This window comes from Nuphar pumila, chromosome 10 (genome assembly GCF_984573655.1).
Source record: "Nuphar pumila chromosome 10, dmNupPumi1.hap1.1, whole genome shotgun sequence".
Classification (NCBI taxonomy): domain Eukaryota; kingdom Viridiplantae; phylum Streptophyta; class Magnoliopsida; order Nymphaeales; family Nymphaeaceae; genus Nuphar; species Nuphar pumila.
The window spans coordinates 3,583,933-3,605,060 of NC_143258.1; the positions used below are offsets into that span (position 1 = coordinate 3,583,933).

At 36.5% G+C, this 21,128-nt stretch overlaps 1 protein-coding gene across 1 annotated transcript in view; it reads right to left on the reverse strand.

Annotated features, from left to right (window-relative positions):
• Positions 1-11,246: 11,246 nt before the first annotated feature.
• Positions 11,247-21,128, reverse strand: part of LOC149823281 (uncharacterized) — a 28,943-nt gene continuing 19,061 nt past the window's right edge. The window contains exon 5 of the mRNA XM_090020013.1: positions 11,247-11,372. Coding sequence (XP_089876139.1) covers positions 11,259-11,372 — 114 coding nt within the window. The 3' untranslated portion in view covers positions 11,247-11,258. The remainder of the gene's footprint in view (positions 11,373-21,128) is intronic.

The following is a 21,128-nucleotide window of genomic DNA, read 5'->3' on the forward strand; positions in this document are numbered from 1 at the left end:
GGTATGGTTACATGTATTCAAATGGTTTTAGTCAAAGATGAGGAGATTAAGGAGAGATGAAAAGATTATTTTGGTAAGCTATTTAATGGAAGTCATGCTCAGGATCTTGGAGACTTCTCTATTCCTTTTCATGAGATGAATCGTGACCACATGCACAAGATTCAAAAAAAAGAAATTGCAGAGGCTTTGAAGAAAATGAAATCAAGAAGGGCAGTTGGCCCAGATGGTAAACCTATCGAGGCTTGGAAATGCTTGGGTGAGAAAGGTTTAGAATGGTTGACAAATCTTTTTAACAAGATTTGGCGGACAAATAAGATGCCTAATGAATGAAGGAAGAGTACTTTGGTGCCTCTATATAAGAATAAGGGTGATATACAAAATTGCACAAACTATCGTGGTATAAAACTCATGAGTCATACTGTGAAACTTTGGGAGAGGGTGATTGAGTATACGTTGATGAAGGTTGTCATGATAGCGGAGAATCAATTTGGTTTTATGCCTGGAAGATCAACTATGAAAGCTATACATCTTCTTAGATAACTTATTGAGAGATATAGAGAGAGAAACAAAGATTTACATATGGTTTTTATTGATTTGGAGAAGGCATACGATAGAGTACCTAGGGATGTTCTCTGGTGGACAATGATGAATATAGGTGTTTCTCTCAAGTACATTAGTATAATTAAAGATATGTACGAAGAAGTAGTAACCAATGTCCACACTTGTGGAGGGGTGACAACCAATTTTCCTATAACGGTTAGGTTACATTAAGGATCTGCATTAAGCCCTTTCCTATTTGCTATAGTGATGGATGAGCATATGAGATCAATTCAAGAAAATGTGTCGTGGTGTATGTTGTTTGCTTATGATATTGTTTTGATTGATGAGTCTAGAGTTGGGGTTAATGCTAAGTTAGAATTATGGAGACAAACATTGGAAGCAAGAGGTTTTAAGTTGAGTAAGAGTAAGACAAAATATATGGAATGTCGGTTTAGTAAGCAACAAAGTAGTGATGGGAGTGTAGTGAAGTTTGGTGAGAAAGAAATACCGGTGGATGACTGTTTCAAATGTTTGGGATTTATCATTCAAAAGTATGGGGAAATTGATGGAGATGTAAATCATAGGATAAAGGTTGGGTGGATGAAATGGAAAAGTGCAACTGGAGTGTTGTGCGATCATAGAATGCCATTGCGATTGAAGGAAAGTTTTATAGGACGACAATTAGGCCCGCTTTACTATATGGTACAGAATGTTGGGCTGCCAAGAGACATTATATTCAAAAAATTTGTGTAGCTAAGATGTGTATGCTTAGATGGATGTGTGAAAATACAATAAAAGATAAGATTCGAAATGAAGAGATACGTAAGAAGGTAGGCATTGCATCCATTGAAAATAAGATGAGAGAGGATCATTTACGGTGGTTTGGACATATTCAGCGAAGGCTTAATTAATGCTCCAGTTAGAAGGATGGAGAAATGGAAAAATATATTAGTTAAAAGAGATCGGGGTAGGCCTAAGAAGACTTGGATGAAGATGATAGGAAAGGATATGAATGTTTTGAACCTCACTGAGGACATGGCATTGAATAGAAATGTTTGGAGGAGAAGGATTCATGTGGAAGACCCAGAATGATTTTCTTTTTTGGTTCATATCGCCGACCGCAATTGTTTTGGGATGAAGGCGTAGTTGTTGTTGTTGTTGTTGTTGTTGTATATTGATAAGAAGAACTTAATGTTTTGGTTATTACACTTAACTACTTACTTTCTTAAGTTATCTTTAAAAGGCATAGATGTTACCCCACCTCCTTCATTGTGAGTCCCATAAGGCATGGAGGTCCGTGGACTACTCGAGGTCTACTCCATAGGGGCAGGCCTTTTAAGTGACTTTTGTCTTTAGAATTTGTTTAAGGGGGTTGAATGTAATATTTGTGGTTTTTTGTGAATATTTTTATAAATAATAAATAAATAATAAAAATTAGATGAATGAAATAAATGGAGTAGATTTTAGAAAAAATTAAAATGATTAAGTGTCTTGCCGACCCTAGTAAAAATCGCTTTCAAAATTAATTTTTTGTAAAAATGATATTTTTGAGAAAGGAATTTAGATAAGTATGATAAAATAGTATTTTAAAAAATTTAATATGAATTTAAAATAATTTGAATTACATGTAGTGTCACTTCATTTAAATTTTGAATCTAGTTTTGAAAATGTTGAAATCCAAAATACCCCTTCCCCACCCCCCCCCCCCACCCCCCCAAAAAAAAAGACTTGATTGGTCTTAAAATCAGCCAGTTAACCTTTCTCTAACCGAAAGTAGTGATGAAAATGCTTACATTCTTGATGTGTTAACAAAAATCTATTAGATTTCATCACTTAGGTAAAAAAGAAAAGCACAGTAAAACAAATGACACAAATGTATGGTGTCTTTTTGTAAATACGTGATATGTTAGGTGGCTTTTGTAAATTTCTCTCTTTTTTTTTGGAAATTCATTGGTGGGTCCTTGGAATTAAAGAAGCAGGTTTGCGTTTGTTAAGTGATGCTTTCCATTGGTCACATCATGGGAGAAGGATGAGGTTGGAAGCTAAAAAAGAATTGGGGAACAAGCAAAAGGCAGGAGTTTGAGTTTTTGTTAGTGTATTTATGGATGATGTGGATGTTCTCTTGACCACAATGCACAAGTGATTTACGAACTCCACTTCATCATTTAACATGGTTAGATGAAAAATGATGTGATATTGATGGCTTCCCTTCATTGAATATCATATAATAGTAATAACAACAATGATAATTTCAGTAATGAGAAAAATGTTTTTTTTTAATGGCAAGTTGGGGTTAGTCAGACCCCCACCAGTTATTATTCAACGTACCATTGGGTTTTGAACCTGCAACGTCCCACCACAAGGAGGCATGCACTGACAGCTCCTACCAACCAAGCCGAGCCCCGTTAACAACAATAATAATTTCAGTAATGGGAAAAAAACTTTTTTTTACAGCGATGCCTTAATTGCCATCCATCTGAGACCGAGGTAACATCGAACGGCTCTCAGTTGTCACTATAGAAAAATGTCACTATATAGAAGAGCACTTATTTAAATTATAACTTTATTGATGCCAACAGTTTCATTTTCAACATTGTTAATTGAACAATGAATTATTAGTTATTCTTGGCTCTTGAGGGAAGTTGATGCATTCTTTTCTACCATTCATTAATTTCCTTATTTCCCTAGCCAGATTTTTTTTAATAATTAATTTTTTGAATGACTAATTTTCCAATGCAGATTAAAATTTCACCTTCTTCGCCTTTTATTCATAATGTAACACCATGGCATAAATCTAGTTCGTGGAAAAATTCTTGGTAAAGAAAGTCTCATGAGATTTCTTTTTAGAGAAAAAGTCTCATGTGATTTTTAAAGAATACGGTTTTTCTGGGGAAAATCATGGGAGGATACTGCCATATATTGATCACATTAGTATCACAAGAAATTGTGATATTTTCAAAATATATGATAACATTACATTTTTTGGTACTATGTTAGCATCTAAAACTAAAAATATTGTGATTTAGTCATAATCACATTACAGTTTTTTTTTTTAAATTTAATCAAAAATATTGTGCTATTCTTTATTCCATTTCCTTTTATTGGAGGAAAAACCTTGTAAATCTGCATAATTGTAATCTTTTTTTTATGAGATAAACGATTACCTAGAGTCTAGACACTTTTATTCAGCAAAATGACATATTAGGAGAATAAAAGTGCTGCTGTCTTCTTCCTTTTTACTTTTGGTTAAACTAAGAGAAGATCTGGTCATATTGTATATAATAGATTTCTCAATTACATTCAATCCCCACCAAACATGATGAAGATGTGCCTTGGCCCCCACGTATAATGTCATTAATCCTCGGTTATATTCAATCTCTACTGCACATCTCACTTTGGAACCATGAGAGTGAGATATGTGCTGGAGATTGAATATAATCGAGGGATCAGTTAATATAATATGACTTGGCCTGTTTTTTTTTTTATTTCTTAAAGAAACTGCATCAAGACCTGGTTGCACTAGCTCAGTCTGCCATACATATTCGTCATCCTAAAAGCGTAAAACTTCGAGGTTAGGACCCTCGCCTTTAGGGCTTAACTGGGTGTCTGGGCTGCTCTTTGCTTGGTAAACTTAAACCATGCCTTTTGCTTGGGGTGGAGTCTTAAACCATGCAGGCCTTTTATTTGTAGTGAAATCTTTTACCTTCATCTATTGATAATTTCTGAGCACCACATCAAAAAAGGAAGTTTTTTTTTTTTTGAAAGGCAAGCTGGGTTAGGCAGACCCTTACCAGTTATACAACCATACCATGGGATTTGAACTTGCAACGTCCCAACACAAGGAGACCTGCACTAGTTTCTCCTACTAAACAAGTGAAGTCGGCATGCTGAAATTTCATAAATTTCTATGCCTTTCTTGTGCACCACTTGCTAGTAGAACATTGCTATCCTTCAAAAGGTTCTATTAGATTAAATTGTTTGCTACCATTCATGGAGCATTAATTTCATCAAGATTATAATATGCGAATGAGGATGTTTCAGACCATCACGTTTTTCACTTTTTGCTTCAAGCCCGTGATGAGGCAATGCCCGCCCCGCCTCAAGATTAGAACCTCCATCCCTGGCGGGGATAGATTTTAACCTCCACCCCCGCCTTCATCCTTGTTTAATGTCCTCCATTCCCGGTTCAAACGGGGATGAGGCGGGCCGGCGGGGCGGGGATATTGCGGGGAAAAGTGATGAAGACGGGTCGAGGCGGGGATGAGGTGGGCAGGGGCGTAGCTAGGATTCATGTGAAGGGGGGCAAACCGGGGTGTAGGAAAAAAAAATTATTTGTGCGATAGTCGGGGGTTAGGGGCAGCGCCCCCCAAAAATTTTTTTTTGAGATAAAATAAAAAATGGCTACAATTATTAATATAAATCTATTTCATATGGACAAATCAAACTATTTGCTGCAGTCAGGGCTGGGCTAGGACTGGACTGGGCTACAAAAATGGATAAAAATCTATTTCATATGGAATCAGGGCTGGGCTAGGACTGGGCTTTTAAAAAAAAAACAAAAAAAATTAACTGTTTCGGGAGGCAGGGCTGGGCTACACCCTTGGAGGTGGGATCGTGGCGGGGAAAAGTGTACGTGTTCGGGGATGGATTTTAACCTTCGTCCCTGCCTCCATCCCCGTTCCATGCCCTTCATCCCCGGTCCAAACGGGGCGGGGCCCGGCTTTCTCCCTGTCCACTGCCATCCCTACTGTGGGGTCGCCTGCAGAGCTAGCAGGGTGTTGAGATGAAATGCACCGGATCAAACTCGGCTGGCGCATGGGTGTGTAGCTTTAAGTGGTGGGCCACGTAAGGCAGGGTGGTCAAAAAAAAAGAAAAAGATAATGCCTATCATCCAAATCGATGATCTACATGATCTTTTCAACTACTATGAAAACCTAAAATACCAGCCATTCTACCCCGATGTGGCCAGCAGGATCCTGTGTCAAGCTAAAGGCTAATGGTTTATCACAGTTGGGGCATGTAAGGCTGGGTAGTTTGTCTCCTCAACCAGGAGTTTTACCTCATGAGGGTTTTCCTTCGTCATAAAAAAAAAAATACCAGCCATTCTTAGTTTTATTTCAAAAAAAACTTTGGAATTTTTCTTGTCATATTTTTCAAGAGAAGATCATCACAATATCCAACAATCCAAGTACTCACCAACAAAATGGGATGCTTTAGTCGGGCCATATGACAATTATCTTCATGGCTGATGTGCACTATTTAGATATTAGTAATTGAAACAACTTAGCCCTGACTTGCCTCAAACTGGGTTTTGGCAACATGAATAAGGTTGTTTGGGTGACCAAAAACCTAGTTTTTAGGTTTTTGGTTAAAAAAAACCAAAAAAAGAAAAAAAAAAGGGCGCACCATTTCTTGGTCAGTGGTTTGTCGGAAAATGGACGGTCATTGCCAAAAATGAAAAAAAAAAAAACTGTGGCCGACCATTTCCTGGCCGGTGGTTGGCTAGAAAATGGTCGACCAACTTAAAGTAAAAAAATGCAAAATCCACAGCCATGTATTTGCAAAAAAAAAAATGCTCATTTTGTAGCCATTTTCGACTGCTACCCAGAGGGAAATGGCTGGACAAGGGTGGATGGAGGTGGGTTGGTGAAAGAAGGGAAGAAGGTGGATCCGGGTGGGGAACAGGGGCCCCTCCCTCCACCTGGAAAAACAGAGGGGGCTTGTTTTGCAAAACTTGGTTAGAAACCCAGTTTTGCCTAGGGGTGAGTTGGGTCTTATCAGACCCGATTTTGAATCGGGTCTAAAAGTAAGACTCAAACCCAACCTATTCTAATTCGGGTTCAGGTTCAGGTTTGGTTACCGCTAAAAATTGTGGATCCATATGGATAAATAGGTTTGGGAATAACTAGGTTGGGTCTTTAGTAGATTTCTTTCTCGGATAATCCTGCAGTGCAGAGACTGGGTATTAAATAATCATCTTCGGGGCACTTAAGTCTTTACAATCACTCCTTTTCTAGAATCGTTATTTTTTTTGGCACCAATGGAGGAGATTTGGGACCCCCCCGAACATGAGATGTGGCTACCGGCCCTGTTCGGGGGGGGGGGGGACATATAACCTGCTCCGATTGACCTAACCATTCGCCCGTTCGAAACCTACTACTAGTTTTTTTAATGTTTTTGGATAATTTGGGTAAACCACCTGGAGTTCATTGGTGGAAACCTTAGGTCCTTGTTGCTCACTAAGGAGTACACCTAGTTTTGCCTTGTGGCAAAGGGTGAGCACCTGTAGACCCAAGGGGTTTGGCATAGTGGGATGGGACCTAGACCGTTTGACGGGCAGTCTAGGTTCTAATCCAATGGGTGTCACCCACTTGGGTAAGCTGAAAATTGGCGACTCCTGAGGGTCAAGGGGTAAGCCCTCGAAGTTTTATGCTAACATGAACAAAGACCGTAAGTACGGCAGGTTGAGCCAGCATGGCTAGGTCTATGCGCCTGGTGAGGTTTCTCCAAGTAAAATTTTAAAAAAAAAAAGGGCACACCTGTGGATTTTGAACCTTTGATATGGCATCAACTTGGTGACATTCACAAGTCATCCTCCCTGCTAGATTGGTGGAGCCCGGTTAACTACTACTTAAACCTAAAATGAAAATTAAACTTATCCAATCTGTAACTGGACTTGAGTCATTAATCGGGATCATAGTGACAAATATCACGAGATTTATGAAAATCTTGCCATAAGCCTGAAAGTTTAAAATGTTGTGATATTTTCAAAATATCGCAAGATTTATGAAAAAACATAAATACCGTGATTTAAACATGATATTTACGTTTTAAATGGTTATTTATAGTGAAAAACCGTGTATTTGTATTTTTAAATATTTTATTATAAAAAATTTATTTTTTATATTTTTATGTTTATTTTTTTATTGCTAAGATTTTGCCAAAAAATGTGAGATTTATGAAAAAATTTCAATTTCTCACGAGTTTTTTAAAAATGAGATTTTGCCGAAAAAAATGTTTGTCACTATGATAGGGATCCTACCAAAATTATGTACGGAATTGAATAGTTAGCTGGATGGTTAGGTCACACTATCATAACCAAGGGGTCTCAGGGTCGAATCTCATTAGGGGTTGGGTTTTCCACCAACTTGCATATAAAAAACTAAGAAATGAAAAGCAGCTTAGTAACTCAGATTCGATTAGTAAAACAATCTTAGTATTTGAGCCCTACACGGTCTGATCTCAATAGAGGCAGACCAGCCACTAAGTTTGATTCATGGTTTTGATGAATGGCCAAAAAAAATTGAACCTATAAAGCCCAATTTTTAGAAACGCCTTATGCATATTAAACATGCCTGAGCTATGCCACAAATATATAGTTATGACCTAACAAGCAGTGTGAGTTTGACAGATAAGTTTGATTTTTGTTTTTGGAAAAATATGGCATAAAGACTAGGTATGTCAACAGGTCGGATTTGGATGAAAAAAGATAAAACTGAATCAGATCTGACCTAATCGGTTTCCCATTTGGATTTGGACTTGGATGGAAAAAAGTTAAAACCAAATCTGGATCCGACTAGCTCAAAACCCAATATTTACACTTTATCGGATTCGGATTTTAATCAGATTTGGGTTGGGTTTCAATGAAAAACTCATTACCGAACCTGAGTCTAATCCGATTCGAATTTGGGTTGCATCCCCCTCATTGACATCAATAATGAAGACACTTTTTTTTTTAAATGTAATTAGTAATTTTTTTGTGATATTTTAATATTTACAAATCCATTATTATTAAAATATTATTAGACAATATTAAAAAAATTAAAAAAATAATTGTATGTGTCAATGTGTTCGATCATGTCTTATTGCGTCACAAGGGGTACACCGCCAAACTAGCATGTCTCTGTCAAATGGTGCCCGATTTTAGTCAGATATTAGGTAAGATCAAGATAAGGGGTAATCCAAATTAACCATCTACTTGATTAATACAATGATACATGGGTTAATAGTTGCTATAATCAATTTAGTAAAACCTTTTTTTTTGTGTTTTAAAAAAAAAAAAAATCTAACCCGGCTTGTATAGTAGTAAACAACTTATCCAACAGAAAATAACCGTATTGTCCATCTAAAATGACGTGCTTCTCGAAATGCTTACAAATTTGCCAAAATCTCTAGCATATCCAAAATCTCTAGAACAAGTTTGCCCTTCACACATGCGAACTTAATGAGGTTTGAGGGATATATAAGTACACAATAGGAAGCCAACCTTTCAATAAAAAGGATATTCACACGATCATTTTACAGACCTCACATGCATCTCCTAAGGTTTGCAACCCTAATGTGAACCTTCTCTAATTGAAAGGTTTTAGCTCTGCAGGTTTGCCACATGCATTTGCAACGGTCTCAAAATTCATGCGTACATCATGCAAACCTCACCTTTGCAAATATAATATGACCTTCCTGAGAATACCCTGTGAATACTTCTCAAGGAGCTATGTAAATGTGTGCTCACATTTATAGTTACCTGCTGCGAATGTCCCAATTGTTTGAACTTTGATTCGAGCTTTGCAAATACAATACGACCTTCACAAATATAGTATGACATTCGCGAAGAAAACTTGTGAACCTAATTTAACTAAATACTCCTTACGTATGTCTGCAAATGTGTGTTGACATTGACAAATACTTGTTGCAAATGTTTATACCTTGGCATGCTTGCTAATTCATGTATAAAGTCATTGCAATCATTTTTTTCATTTTTTATTTATTTCTCGTTAGAAGCCTAACCCTTTTATCTCTAGAACTGTAATGTTTTTCCCTCTCTTTTGCAGCGATTCTTGTGAAATCATCTTCTGACATTTCGGCGAGGTTGCAGCATCCTTTTGGTCAACTTTTTCATCTTTCGATTAGGTCAACAAGTGAGTTATATATATATATATATATATATATATATATATATATATATATATATATATATATATATATATATATATATATATATAAAATATTTGTGTTTGGTTGTTGTCGTGAATGATTTCAATATGTTTACATGTGTTTTATTTAATATTTGAAACCAAATTTTTTGTTTAAGGGTTTTTTAAATATATATATATATATATATATATATATATATATATATATATATATATATATATATTTATTGATATTTTAGATGATTTATGTTTATTTTTTTTCTTTTATTTAATATTTTGAGGCTTTGTCTTGAGGTAATAGTGTTAGGGTTGCATGTGTATAAGCATTCAATTAGTGTGATGAGGTTGGGGTTGACTATGCACAAACATTTTATAGAGGTTAGGTTTTTTTTAAGTAATTGACTTTCAAAATGGTTGTTGTAGGTAGTTTTATTAATTGAATGTACAAAAGATATATAAATGATCTTTTTGTTATATGTTATTTTCATTAGATTAACGATATATTGCATAATTGCTATAGACAGTTAATTATAGTCTCTAAAATGGTTAAAATACACTATTGTAACACTGATTACTTTACATGACTTGCTCCAAATTATGACTCAGATGAGTTGTTGCTCAATTTCAAGCCGGTGTGTGCCTATATTCTTTTAGACATGGTTTTCCCTACCCTAGCTTCCATAGGAAAAACAAAAGTAAATGATAATTGATAACATCCTTCTGTGTGAGTAGACTCATTTTTATAACCATCAATTTCCATGAATCTAATGATCAAGAAGTGGTCAGGCCCATGAAACCAATCAACTAGCACTGCATCTCACTCTTCAACAAGATGACCAGTCAAGAAGATTCTAGCCTGGCTATAATTGGATTTGGTTGCCATTCAGAATCTTATGCGGCATAGACCAATAAAGCTTGGATTATGCATTTCCCATGAACACAATGTTAGCATGAATTATCATACTGAAGGTCCTTGTTCATTTATAATCTTCATGTTGTCACGCATAGATACAGCTTCGGGAATAGGATATGGAAATCCTTGTCGAGTTCTCCATTAAGAAAACTTTATTTGGAGATATGGTGGAGTAACCATGTCATATAGCCTTCAGGCGCGTGGGGGAATGGCACTGTAAATAATACCTTGGTAGGAGGGCTGAAACATAGGTAGGCTCGTTCAGCAAAGGCGTCAAAATCATCGCTGAGGCCTTGCTTACCAGTAGCACAGTTATAACCAATTTTAGGAAAATTTGGCCAAGGGTCACAAGCATACTTTTCATTCATGTGATCCTTTACAATGACCTGTATTTTCATGAAAACAGAATCCAGCCCTCGTGCCCAAATCATGAAAATACTTTGCAGAACTCATTTCTTCAAGTCCACAAACTATTAAGTGTTATCTCTAACATTGTGTTGGCATCTAAGATCACATCTGTACGGTCAGAATTTAAAAATAAAACAAGAAAAACCCATCAAGCACGTATCGCAAGCACCTACTCTCTCTCTCTCTCTCTCTCTCTCTCTCTCTCTCTATATATATATATATATATATATATATATATATATATATATATATATATATATATATATATATATATATATATATATATATATATACAACTTAACACTCTCCCTCAAACTTACGGTATGATATACCAAAAGTTCGAAAATACAAAAAAAAATAATAAGGAAGATCCAAGTCTTCAAGTGTCTTCATTAAAAGTCTTCATCTTTATGACGCATCAGAGAATTTAGCAAATATAAGTATTTGAATGTCTTCATTGGTGATCATCCCCAAACGCCTTCATCGGTTATCTTCATCTTCATAATATGATGTATCAAAGATATTCCTTTCTCAATCCATCGCATCTTTATGTAGAGAGAACAAAACACAGATTCCAACTACACAAAAAGAAGATATCCTAACAAAATAGTTATATAGTTTAAAAAAAAAAACTAGTATGTATATTTTGAACAAGAATAACACTCAAGTAGAACAAAGTAATAATTTTAAATTTTTTAAAAACATTAGTAACAATTCAAGCAAGATAAGAGGAGCATACCTAAAATTTATAAAAACAATTTTAGACAAGCATAAGCTCATAATTAACATATTTTTCAAGAAAACACATGTATTGATCACAAGAGAATTTTATCACTTAAAGAACATTTAAATTATCAAGAAGAGATAAACAATCATGTATTAATAATATCCCAAAATTTTAGAAAAACACCTTATTATAATCTAACGGGATTACAAATTGCGTCCACTAACACAAACGAGCACACACACCACAATCTTGTACCTACAAATTAAGAATGAGAAGAAAGAGAGAAAGAGGAAAGATTGCACACAGAGATTTACGTGGTTCGGAGGGGAACCTCCAAAGTCCACGGGCGGCAGCGATGTCAAAAGATCCACTAAAAAAAAAGAGATACAACCTAGTTCTTGCTCTCACCAAAAAACTCCTAAAAGAACCATCCAAAAAAAAAACTTAATAATACCCATATGAATTAGTAATCGTCACCCAAAATTGAATTAGTAACTGTCAACAAAATAAGAAGACGAGTCATCCAACAAATCCTCCTCTTGGGGAGTCTTCATGAAACTAGCTTCATCACGAACATCGCCATCATCACGCCTCGTTGGGGCCTCTATCAAGTGCTGCGAACTCCAACCAAGTCCCAATAATACTTGAACTTGGCCACTGGAAGAGACTTAGTCAACATATCTGCAGGATTATCAATTGTGCCAATCTTCTTGACTGAAATTTCACCTTGTGCAATCACATCTCTGATGAAATGATATTTCACATCAATGTGCTTTGTTCTCTCATGAAACATTTGATCTTTGGTCAAATGAATTACACTTTGGCTATCACAATTAACAGCAGTCACTCCTTGCTTTAAGCTAAGCTCATTGTACAACCTTTTAAGCTAAATAGCTTCTTTCACTGCCTCAGTAGCGGCTACGCATTCTGCCTTTGTGGTAGACAAGGCAACTGTAGATTGCAAAGAAGCTTTCTAACTAACAGCACAATCACCAACTGTGAACACATAACCTGTGAGTGATCTTCTTTTATCAAGATCTCCTGCAAAATCTGAATCAACAAAACCAGTGAAACTATCACTCCTCCTCTCAAACTCCAAACAGTAATTAGAAGTTCCATGTAGATATCTGAAAATTTATTTCACTGCTTGCCAGTGACCTTTTCCTGGATTTGACATGTATCTGCTCACAACACTAACGGCATGGGCAATATGTAATAACCGTATTTTTTTGTTATTTGTTTGAATTTTTTTTATATAATGCATAAATTATTTGTTTTGGGTCTGGGATCCAAGTTTCGGATCCAAGACCCATAAAGGGGTCTATATATATATATATATATATATATATATATATATATATATATATATATATATATATATATATTATTGTATAAATTTATATGTATATATAAATGCAATAACTTTAACTAATTTAATTATTTAAGTGAGAATTATTTAAAATAATGCGTAGATGGGCCTGGGATCCACCTTTCGAATCCAGGATCCACAAAGGAACCATATATATATATATATATATATATGTGTGTGTGTGTGTATAATAATATGTATATATATATACGTATAATAGTATGTATATATATATACTATACAGAAATATATATATAGCATAAAATAAACCTAGTGTGTGGATCCGCAGTTGGATCCATTTGGATCCGACCTTCGAATCCACTCCGCAAAGTTGTCACGGGTCCACACCGCTGGAGACCTACGGATCCAAATCGCGGACCCTAATAAGCAATGGATCTGTTGATCCAGATCGCGGTAGGTTTGCGGGTCTCGGATCCGAACCCAAGTCGTGCCCCGCGTAACTAACAAGTTATAAAAAAAAATGCACAACACTAAAGTTGTGCTGGCCCGATAAGATGGGCGTTAGGGTTCATTCAGAACCCTAACGCAAGTCGATGGTGAGAGGGGTGCTTGCGTAGCCGCCAGGGTGGGGGTATCGACCCTTCCTTTTCGGGGGGCTCCTACAAATTCCATATCTTTCTCTCGTTCCTCCCACTCTCCTCTCATCCCCGTCTCTGCCTCTCGCCTCCCTCTCGAACTCCTTCACGGCGCCGGAGCAGCCGAAGCCGGTGGAAGCATCCCCCCGCTTGCTGCAACCACCTTCATCTCGCCGGAACAGGTAGGTCCTACTGTCTCTTTTCTTCGGGTATACCGGATTGTCGAGCATGCTATGTGGGTTTTCGATTTCGGCTTGAAGGGTTGTCCGAACCCTCCCCAATAAACCGATTTGGGGGATTTCCCCAAATCAAACTTCCTTGTGGTTTCCGATTTCTGATAAGAAGGGAATCAGTTTTGGGGTTAAGGTGTCGGAAACCCCAAATCGTCGAAGCATGGGAATTTCATATTTCAGTAAGGTTTTGCCATGATTTTGTAGTCTATCTGTCTCAAGCATGTAAGCTACCCATCGGTGTGGGTTCAATGTGGTGCAAACGCAGAACCTCGGCTACACCTTGCACAATGGTGTTTGCATATTCTAGAAAAAAAAAACATATACGATTATCTATTGTCCCCGTTTATCTTTGTACACTCGTACACATTAGTTGCATAAGATCGTGTTTACCTATCACGTAATCTAGATGCATCTTAGATTGTTTGAGTAACTAGTAAAGATTGGGGGTCTTTGGTTTGCTAAATGTTGATTCAGGCCCCATTTCGTTTATTCAACTATATCATCTTTATAAAATGTTGTGTAACCAATAGGTAGTGATTTTCGTATGCTGATTTCAACTCATATTGCGTTTTCTCCAAATTGATGGTAGGTAGCACGGTTATTTTACATTAGTTAAATAGTTAATATGCATGGCTGCAATTCTGTCATACAAAAAAAAAAGGTACGATGTATCTGAATTTAGTGCACAGTAATCCAACACATCGGTTTGTGTCGGGACCATGTACATCCCTGTGGTACACTTAATCACACAGAGCTATGTGTGTGGTTCAACAAATCATACTGTGTGTGCACTCATATATATAGGGGTCAGTTTTGTATTTGGCTTATAAAAAAAATTTGTATTTTTGTACCAGGTCCAGACCCTATGACAGACCAACTTGCGTTTGTTTTTGGGCTTGAAGTCTTGCTGTTAAAATGATCTCTCTAAATCAAACTCAAGATCTACTTGTTACGTTAGCTGTGATTTTCTATCTATGTTCGATAGACACCTCCGACGACCCCTGATTGAGTTGTTCCTCGCAATCGGCATCCTTGAGCTTTTCCCAAGCGTCAATTCTGAGGTACGGGTTCTTTCTTCTGATTCATGCAAGAAATTGAATACCGATTCGATTTCCATGCAATATTTAGTGCAAATTCATGGTTAAAGAGTGATTTTATGTGTTCACTCTAGATTACATAGACGAGGATCCATAGATCCTCCTTTATATGGGTGTTTTTGGTTCTTTACATATAAAAATTCTGTGTATGGGGTTTTTATACAAAAACGGACTCATATTGGGTTATAATCGAGATTTATTTCTGTTTGTTATGATCAAGATTTATGCTTGTATATATATACCTTAATCTGCGTTTTCTGTTCTTGAATTGGATGCATGCTGGATATAGTTTGAATGACTTGATCGATGCTTATAAAACTGATTTTTTTTAGGCACAGTTAAGATCAAGGTTTTGCAAAATTGTTTTCAAGTTCATTGACACAGCAAATTGCATATGGCTATATACAGATTCTCATATGAAAAGTGTTCATGTTATCCCTTGGTTTACATGTGTTAAAGATTTAGTTTTTTTTTCTACGCATGTGAATGTATGGACATGTGCATGTATTGAAAATATGGATCATGAAAGTTTATTGTTATTGCACTCGCATGCTTATATACTTGTATGCATGTTTTGCTAGAGGTAATTAGTGCAAGGTTGCTTGCATATGCATGTGCATACATGGAATTGATGTATTTTGGCACGTACCTCATGACGTGTGTGTTCACATATTTTAATTGGAACTGGTTCATGAATAAAAGTATGCATTTGACTTGAGTATGCATCTGAATTAAACAAAGACATGTTTATTAATATTTTGTGGCGTACACATGATATATGTTTGCATTTCTGAATGTGCATATAAATTTTCAGGTGTGGTGTGCATGTGTTTTTGGTTCTCGAGACATGTCAGGATTTGAAATTATTTATATGCCTTGACTTGATGTGATGTGCTTAAGCATCATACTATATAAAGTTTGTTTCAAATGCATATGCACACATGCATTGATGTGTGTTTCGCATGTACATAAATGCATGAGTTGTTCACGTGTCCCAATTGAGATGATTCATGAATGAATGCATGTATATAGAATGATTTCGTAAAGGCACGTGCACATGAATGGCGAACACATGCATATGAATGTGACATATCATGCACATGGTTAAATTGACATATATAAATATGCATTTGGAAGCATGTTGGCATACATTGCAAGTTGTTATGGTTTTTGCGTATGATGCATCGATGGTGTAAATGAATCATCACAGGCATGGAGAGCCTTGACTTTTGGTTTGCTCTTTCTTTAATTGTTTAAATGGATCACAAAAATCACATTTATTTTTATTACACTATATTGCACTGTTCTATGTGTTTCTACGGGCGGGAGTCCCGTGATAGTTCTCACAGGGGTAGATGCAAGCTTTTGCCTTGTTTCTGCATGCTGAATTACAAAACTCAATAATTGGCTTTTAATAAAAAGATAATGAATAAGAACAGTGTAATATACGTTCTGGGATCTCCCATCTGGAGAATGGGGATCCTAGAGATTCGATCTTGGGGAGACTGTGAGGATACAAAAACTCTGTGTGCTTTATTTTTATCCCCTGAACCCGATATTGAGGTTCCTTCTCCTGGCCATGGTTTTAGAGAGAGTTCGTCACTTTACCTCGAGGTGGTGTGTTTTGACACAGTTGTTGTTTTGGTACCAAGGAAGTAACACTTGTGGGCATGGGGTGTCCTTGGTGTCCCCGACATTAGATATGGAGGTCTAATGTTTCGATGGATGGTGGTGTTTCCTGATATCGGTCGAGGGTTAAGTTTGTAACTTAGTAATAAAATACAAGTTGTGTGTTAAGCTATCCTGTGAACCTAACTTGACATCGAGAATTTTACCCGTTTGGTGTATCCGCGGACAACGAAAATTAAAAAGAGAAACTTAAATTGTATGCATTTAATAGGGCATGCATATGGAAAATAAAAACTTTAAAAAAAGATAATAAAGTGTTCATGCATTACACATAAATCATGCAGATTCCTGCTATGCATTAGAACATGCATATGTTAGCTGTTCCCTTAATTGTTACATGTTGGTGGATGCATGATGTTTAATCTCTAATGTCTTGCTTACTTAAATTGTGATCTCTGCTATTGCTTAAATGATTCTTCATGCTTAGAAATTGTTTTCTGTTGCATGAATGCTTAAAATTGAATTGTGTAATTGTCGTCATTGCATTTCTCTAAATTATTGCATGAAGTCTTATCTGTATTCTTTAGCTCGCTTGTTTCATTAGAAGTATTTGTGATCAGGATTTCGGTTCTGACACCCTACTTCTATGGTTTTTCGCAGCCGCAGAAGATTAGTGAAGTCGACTAATTTTTTAGAGTATACGAGGGTCACACTTGCTTCAGATTGCTTCACTTATGGACAGAGTGACTCTACTTTTTGTTTCTTTTAGTTCTTTTTATTTCTTGCAGTTGTTACTTCACTCTAGACTCTTATTGATTCATTAATAAAGGGTTTGGTTTGTTTGATTATGGATGATAAATGTAAGTTCGTTCGTGGTGTTTGGTTATCCAGCTGAAATTGAAACTATAAGGACCCCAGGTTTCTGGGAAGATTTCCGCAACTCTTTAAAAAAAAATCTGCATTTTCAAGGGGTATGAGTTGGGGTCGTTACACAATATCTGGCCATGTGCAAACCATTGCATACATCATGCTACCAACTGCACTGAAGTAAGGGATATGTGACATATTTTGTTCTTCTTCCTTAGATTGTGGAGACAACTCTACTAAAAGCCTGAAATGAGCAACAAGAGGTGTAGATACAGTCTTAGCATCAAACATACTAAACCGTCAAAGTACCTTCTGAATGTACTTTTCCTGTGTTAAAAGTAGTTTCCCTGTCTTCCTATTTCTTAAGATCTCCATCCCGAGAATCTTCTTAGCTGCTCGTAAATCTTTCATTTCAAACTCTTCACTCAACTGAACTTTTAACATGTTGATCTCAGACACATTCTTCACTGCTATGAGCATGTCATCAACATAAAGTAACAAATAAATGCAAGACTGTATCACACTTGCTTCTCTGATAACCATGCTCAATCATAAAAGTATCAAATCTCATGTACCATTGTCTAAAAGACTATTTCAAACCATATAGTGACTTTTTCAACAAACACACAAGATCCTCCTTGCCTTCAATCATAAAACCTTCAGGTTCCTTCATGCAAATTTGTTCTTCAAGTTCACCATGCAAGAAAGTGGTCTTGACATCCATTTGTTCCAACTCCAAGTCGTAGGCTGCAACCAAAGCTAACAAAACACGAATAGAGCTATGTTTTACAACAGGTGAGAACACTTCATTATAGTCAACACCCTCAACCTGACTATAGCCCTTTGCCACCAACTGTGCTTTATATCTTGCATCTTCTACACCTGGAGTACCTTCTTTCTTCTTGAAGATCCATTTACATCCAACTATCTTTTTACCTTTAGGAGGCTTCACCAATTTCCATGTGTGATTTTTGTGAAGAGACTCAATCTCTTCATGCATAGCCACTAGCCACTTTGCAGAATCATTACAAGAGACTGCTTCTGAATGTTTGGTAGGCTCACCTGCATTCATAGTCTCTTCTGCCACTGACAAAGCATAAGCAACCATATCTTCAAAACCATACCTTTGTGGTGGTCTAATATTTCTCTTTTTGTCTCTAGCAAAAGTGTACTGCTCATGTTGTGAAGTTTCTTCAACCTGTGTAGTCCTTGATGTTGGTACAGGACTAGACTGAGAAGATGACAGACTGTTGAATAGGAGTTGAGTCACCTCTCAAGCTCCACCTACTCGATGGTACCACTGCTAGAACCTGCATCAGTAGGAACAACAAACTCCTTCCTAGGATGTAGCATAGGAGATTCATCAAAAGTAACATTTCTCTCTAACATAAACTTAGGTGATTTTGGAACGGTTCACCAAATAGCAAGTTGTAGAGACTGCTTCTGCCCATAACTCCTTTGACAAACCGACATTTATTAACATACATCGGGCTCTCTCGAAGAGGGTTTTGTTCACACATTATGCCACTCCATTCTGCTGAGGTATTTTTCTGACTGTACGATGTCTGACAATACCTTCATTTTTGCAAAACTCTTCAAATTTTGATGAGCAAAATTCTAAACCATTATTTGTCCTAAGCTTCTTAATCTTCTTCCCAGTTTGTTTTTCAATTAACACCTTCCACTGCTTGAAGTGCTTGAACACTTCACTCTTGTGCTTTAGCATAAACACCCAAACCTTCATGGAGAAATCATCAATGAAGGTAAGCATATATTGAGCACCATCTTTAGATGGAACACGGGAAGGACCCCAAAGGTCTGAATGAATGTAGTCCAATGTACCATTCGTTATGTGAACTGTTGTGCTGAAACTAACTCTTTTCTGCTTTCCAAGAACACAATGCTCACAAAATTCTAATTTTCCTGTATTCTGACTACCAAATAGACCTCTCTTACTCAGAAGTGTTATGCCCTTCTCACTCATGTTCCCCAGCCTCATATGCCATAATCTTGTAACATCTGACTCTGTTAAGGAGGAAGAGGAAACTGCAGCAGCGCCTGGAACTGTACTACCCTCCAGAACATATAAATTTCTAGATCTCTTTTCCTTCATTAAAACAAGAGCACCTCTGCAAATTTTCATAACTCCACTTTCAGTTGTGTACTTAACACCCATTGGAATCAAGAGTGCCCAAAGAGATGAGATTTTTCTTCAAGTCTGGAACATGCCTGACATCTGACAAGGTTCTCGCTATCCCATCATGCATCTTAATTCGGACTGTTCCAATGCCAACAGTTTTGCATGGGGCATTGTTTCCCATCAAAACAACTCCACCATCAATTGATTCATAAGTGGAAAACTAGTGCTTGTGAGGACATATATGATAAGAACAACCAGAGTCTAATATCCATTCACTCTTGGATTTACTAGCACTAGAAGATGAGAACAAAGTCATCTGAATCGCTTTGAACAACACCGGCTTCAGTAGGTTTTTTAATTTTCTCTTTGCTTTCATTTTTCTGCTGTTTGTTTTTTAACTTAAAATACTCAATCTTAATGTGCCCTTTCTTATGACAGTAATTACAAATCCTACTTCTATTCTTGGATTTATATCCGGACTCACTCTTTTTTTCTCCTGAATTTTGTTCCTTTGGCCTTCCTCTAGCAACTAGTCCCTCTCCCTGACCTTCACTAGCACTGCCTGTTAATTCCATGTCCATCAACTCTTTTGAGAACAAGGATGCCTTAACATCCTCCATGGAGATAGAATCTCTCCCATAAATCAGGTGTTAGAAAGTGGCTTTGAATATATTAGGTTCAATAATGAACCCATACACATGCACATAAAGTGCAAATAGACCCATTAAAGGGAACACAAGCACATAATGTGCTAACACATGAACCCACACAAGGGGCAAAAATATGACATAAAGTCATAAGTTGAATATTATTGAAGAAGAGGAAGAAGAGGGTAAAAACCCCTTACAATGGAGCAAGAGCTCCTCCAAATCTTAAAGAATACAAAGGGGCAAGCCCCTATTTATAAGCATAAAAGGGACCACCTTGGGGGCTCCCAAGGGAGACGTTGGAGAGCCCCCAACGGTCACATTTGTGACCGTTGGGGGCTCCCAACGTCTCTATTGGGAGGCCCCCAATGTGGTACAAAAAACGAAATTTAAGAAAATAAAAAACAGAAAATTAAGGGAAAAATTACAATGCATATTCCAATTGAAATATAAGTAAAATGTCAAATTACAAGAATACCCTTGAGGGTATTTTAGGAAGATAAAATATATATATTTATATATATATAAATAGAGATACGTATACATATATATATATATATATATATATATGTATACGTATCTTTATATATATATATATAAATATATATATGTACATTTAAGGATTATAAAAATATATGTGTACGAGTACACATATTTTAACACCCCCCCTCAATCTTTGCGGGGAAACGAAAAGATTGAAAAAAGGGGAAGACTCCAAGAGGCTTCGGCAAGGATGTAATTGAAACTTGAAAATGCCTTCCTCCAATTGTCTTCTAAAGGGAACACATTTCCCGAACCATCCAGGGTACTTCTCTTTGTCCTATCTCCAAGATCCTGTGGAATAACAACAAAGAACAAGTAAAAAATATCTTTGCACTTTACTGAAATGGAACATTCCTAACAAGGTGCAAAATTTATGCATAATAGGATAATTACTCTAGAAAAGAAAATTTAGAAAACCAATGGTTTCAAAATCATATATCATGTTAAATAATGAGCGAAAACGAATTGCAAAAATGCATAATGCAT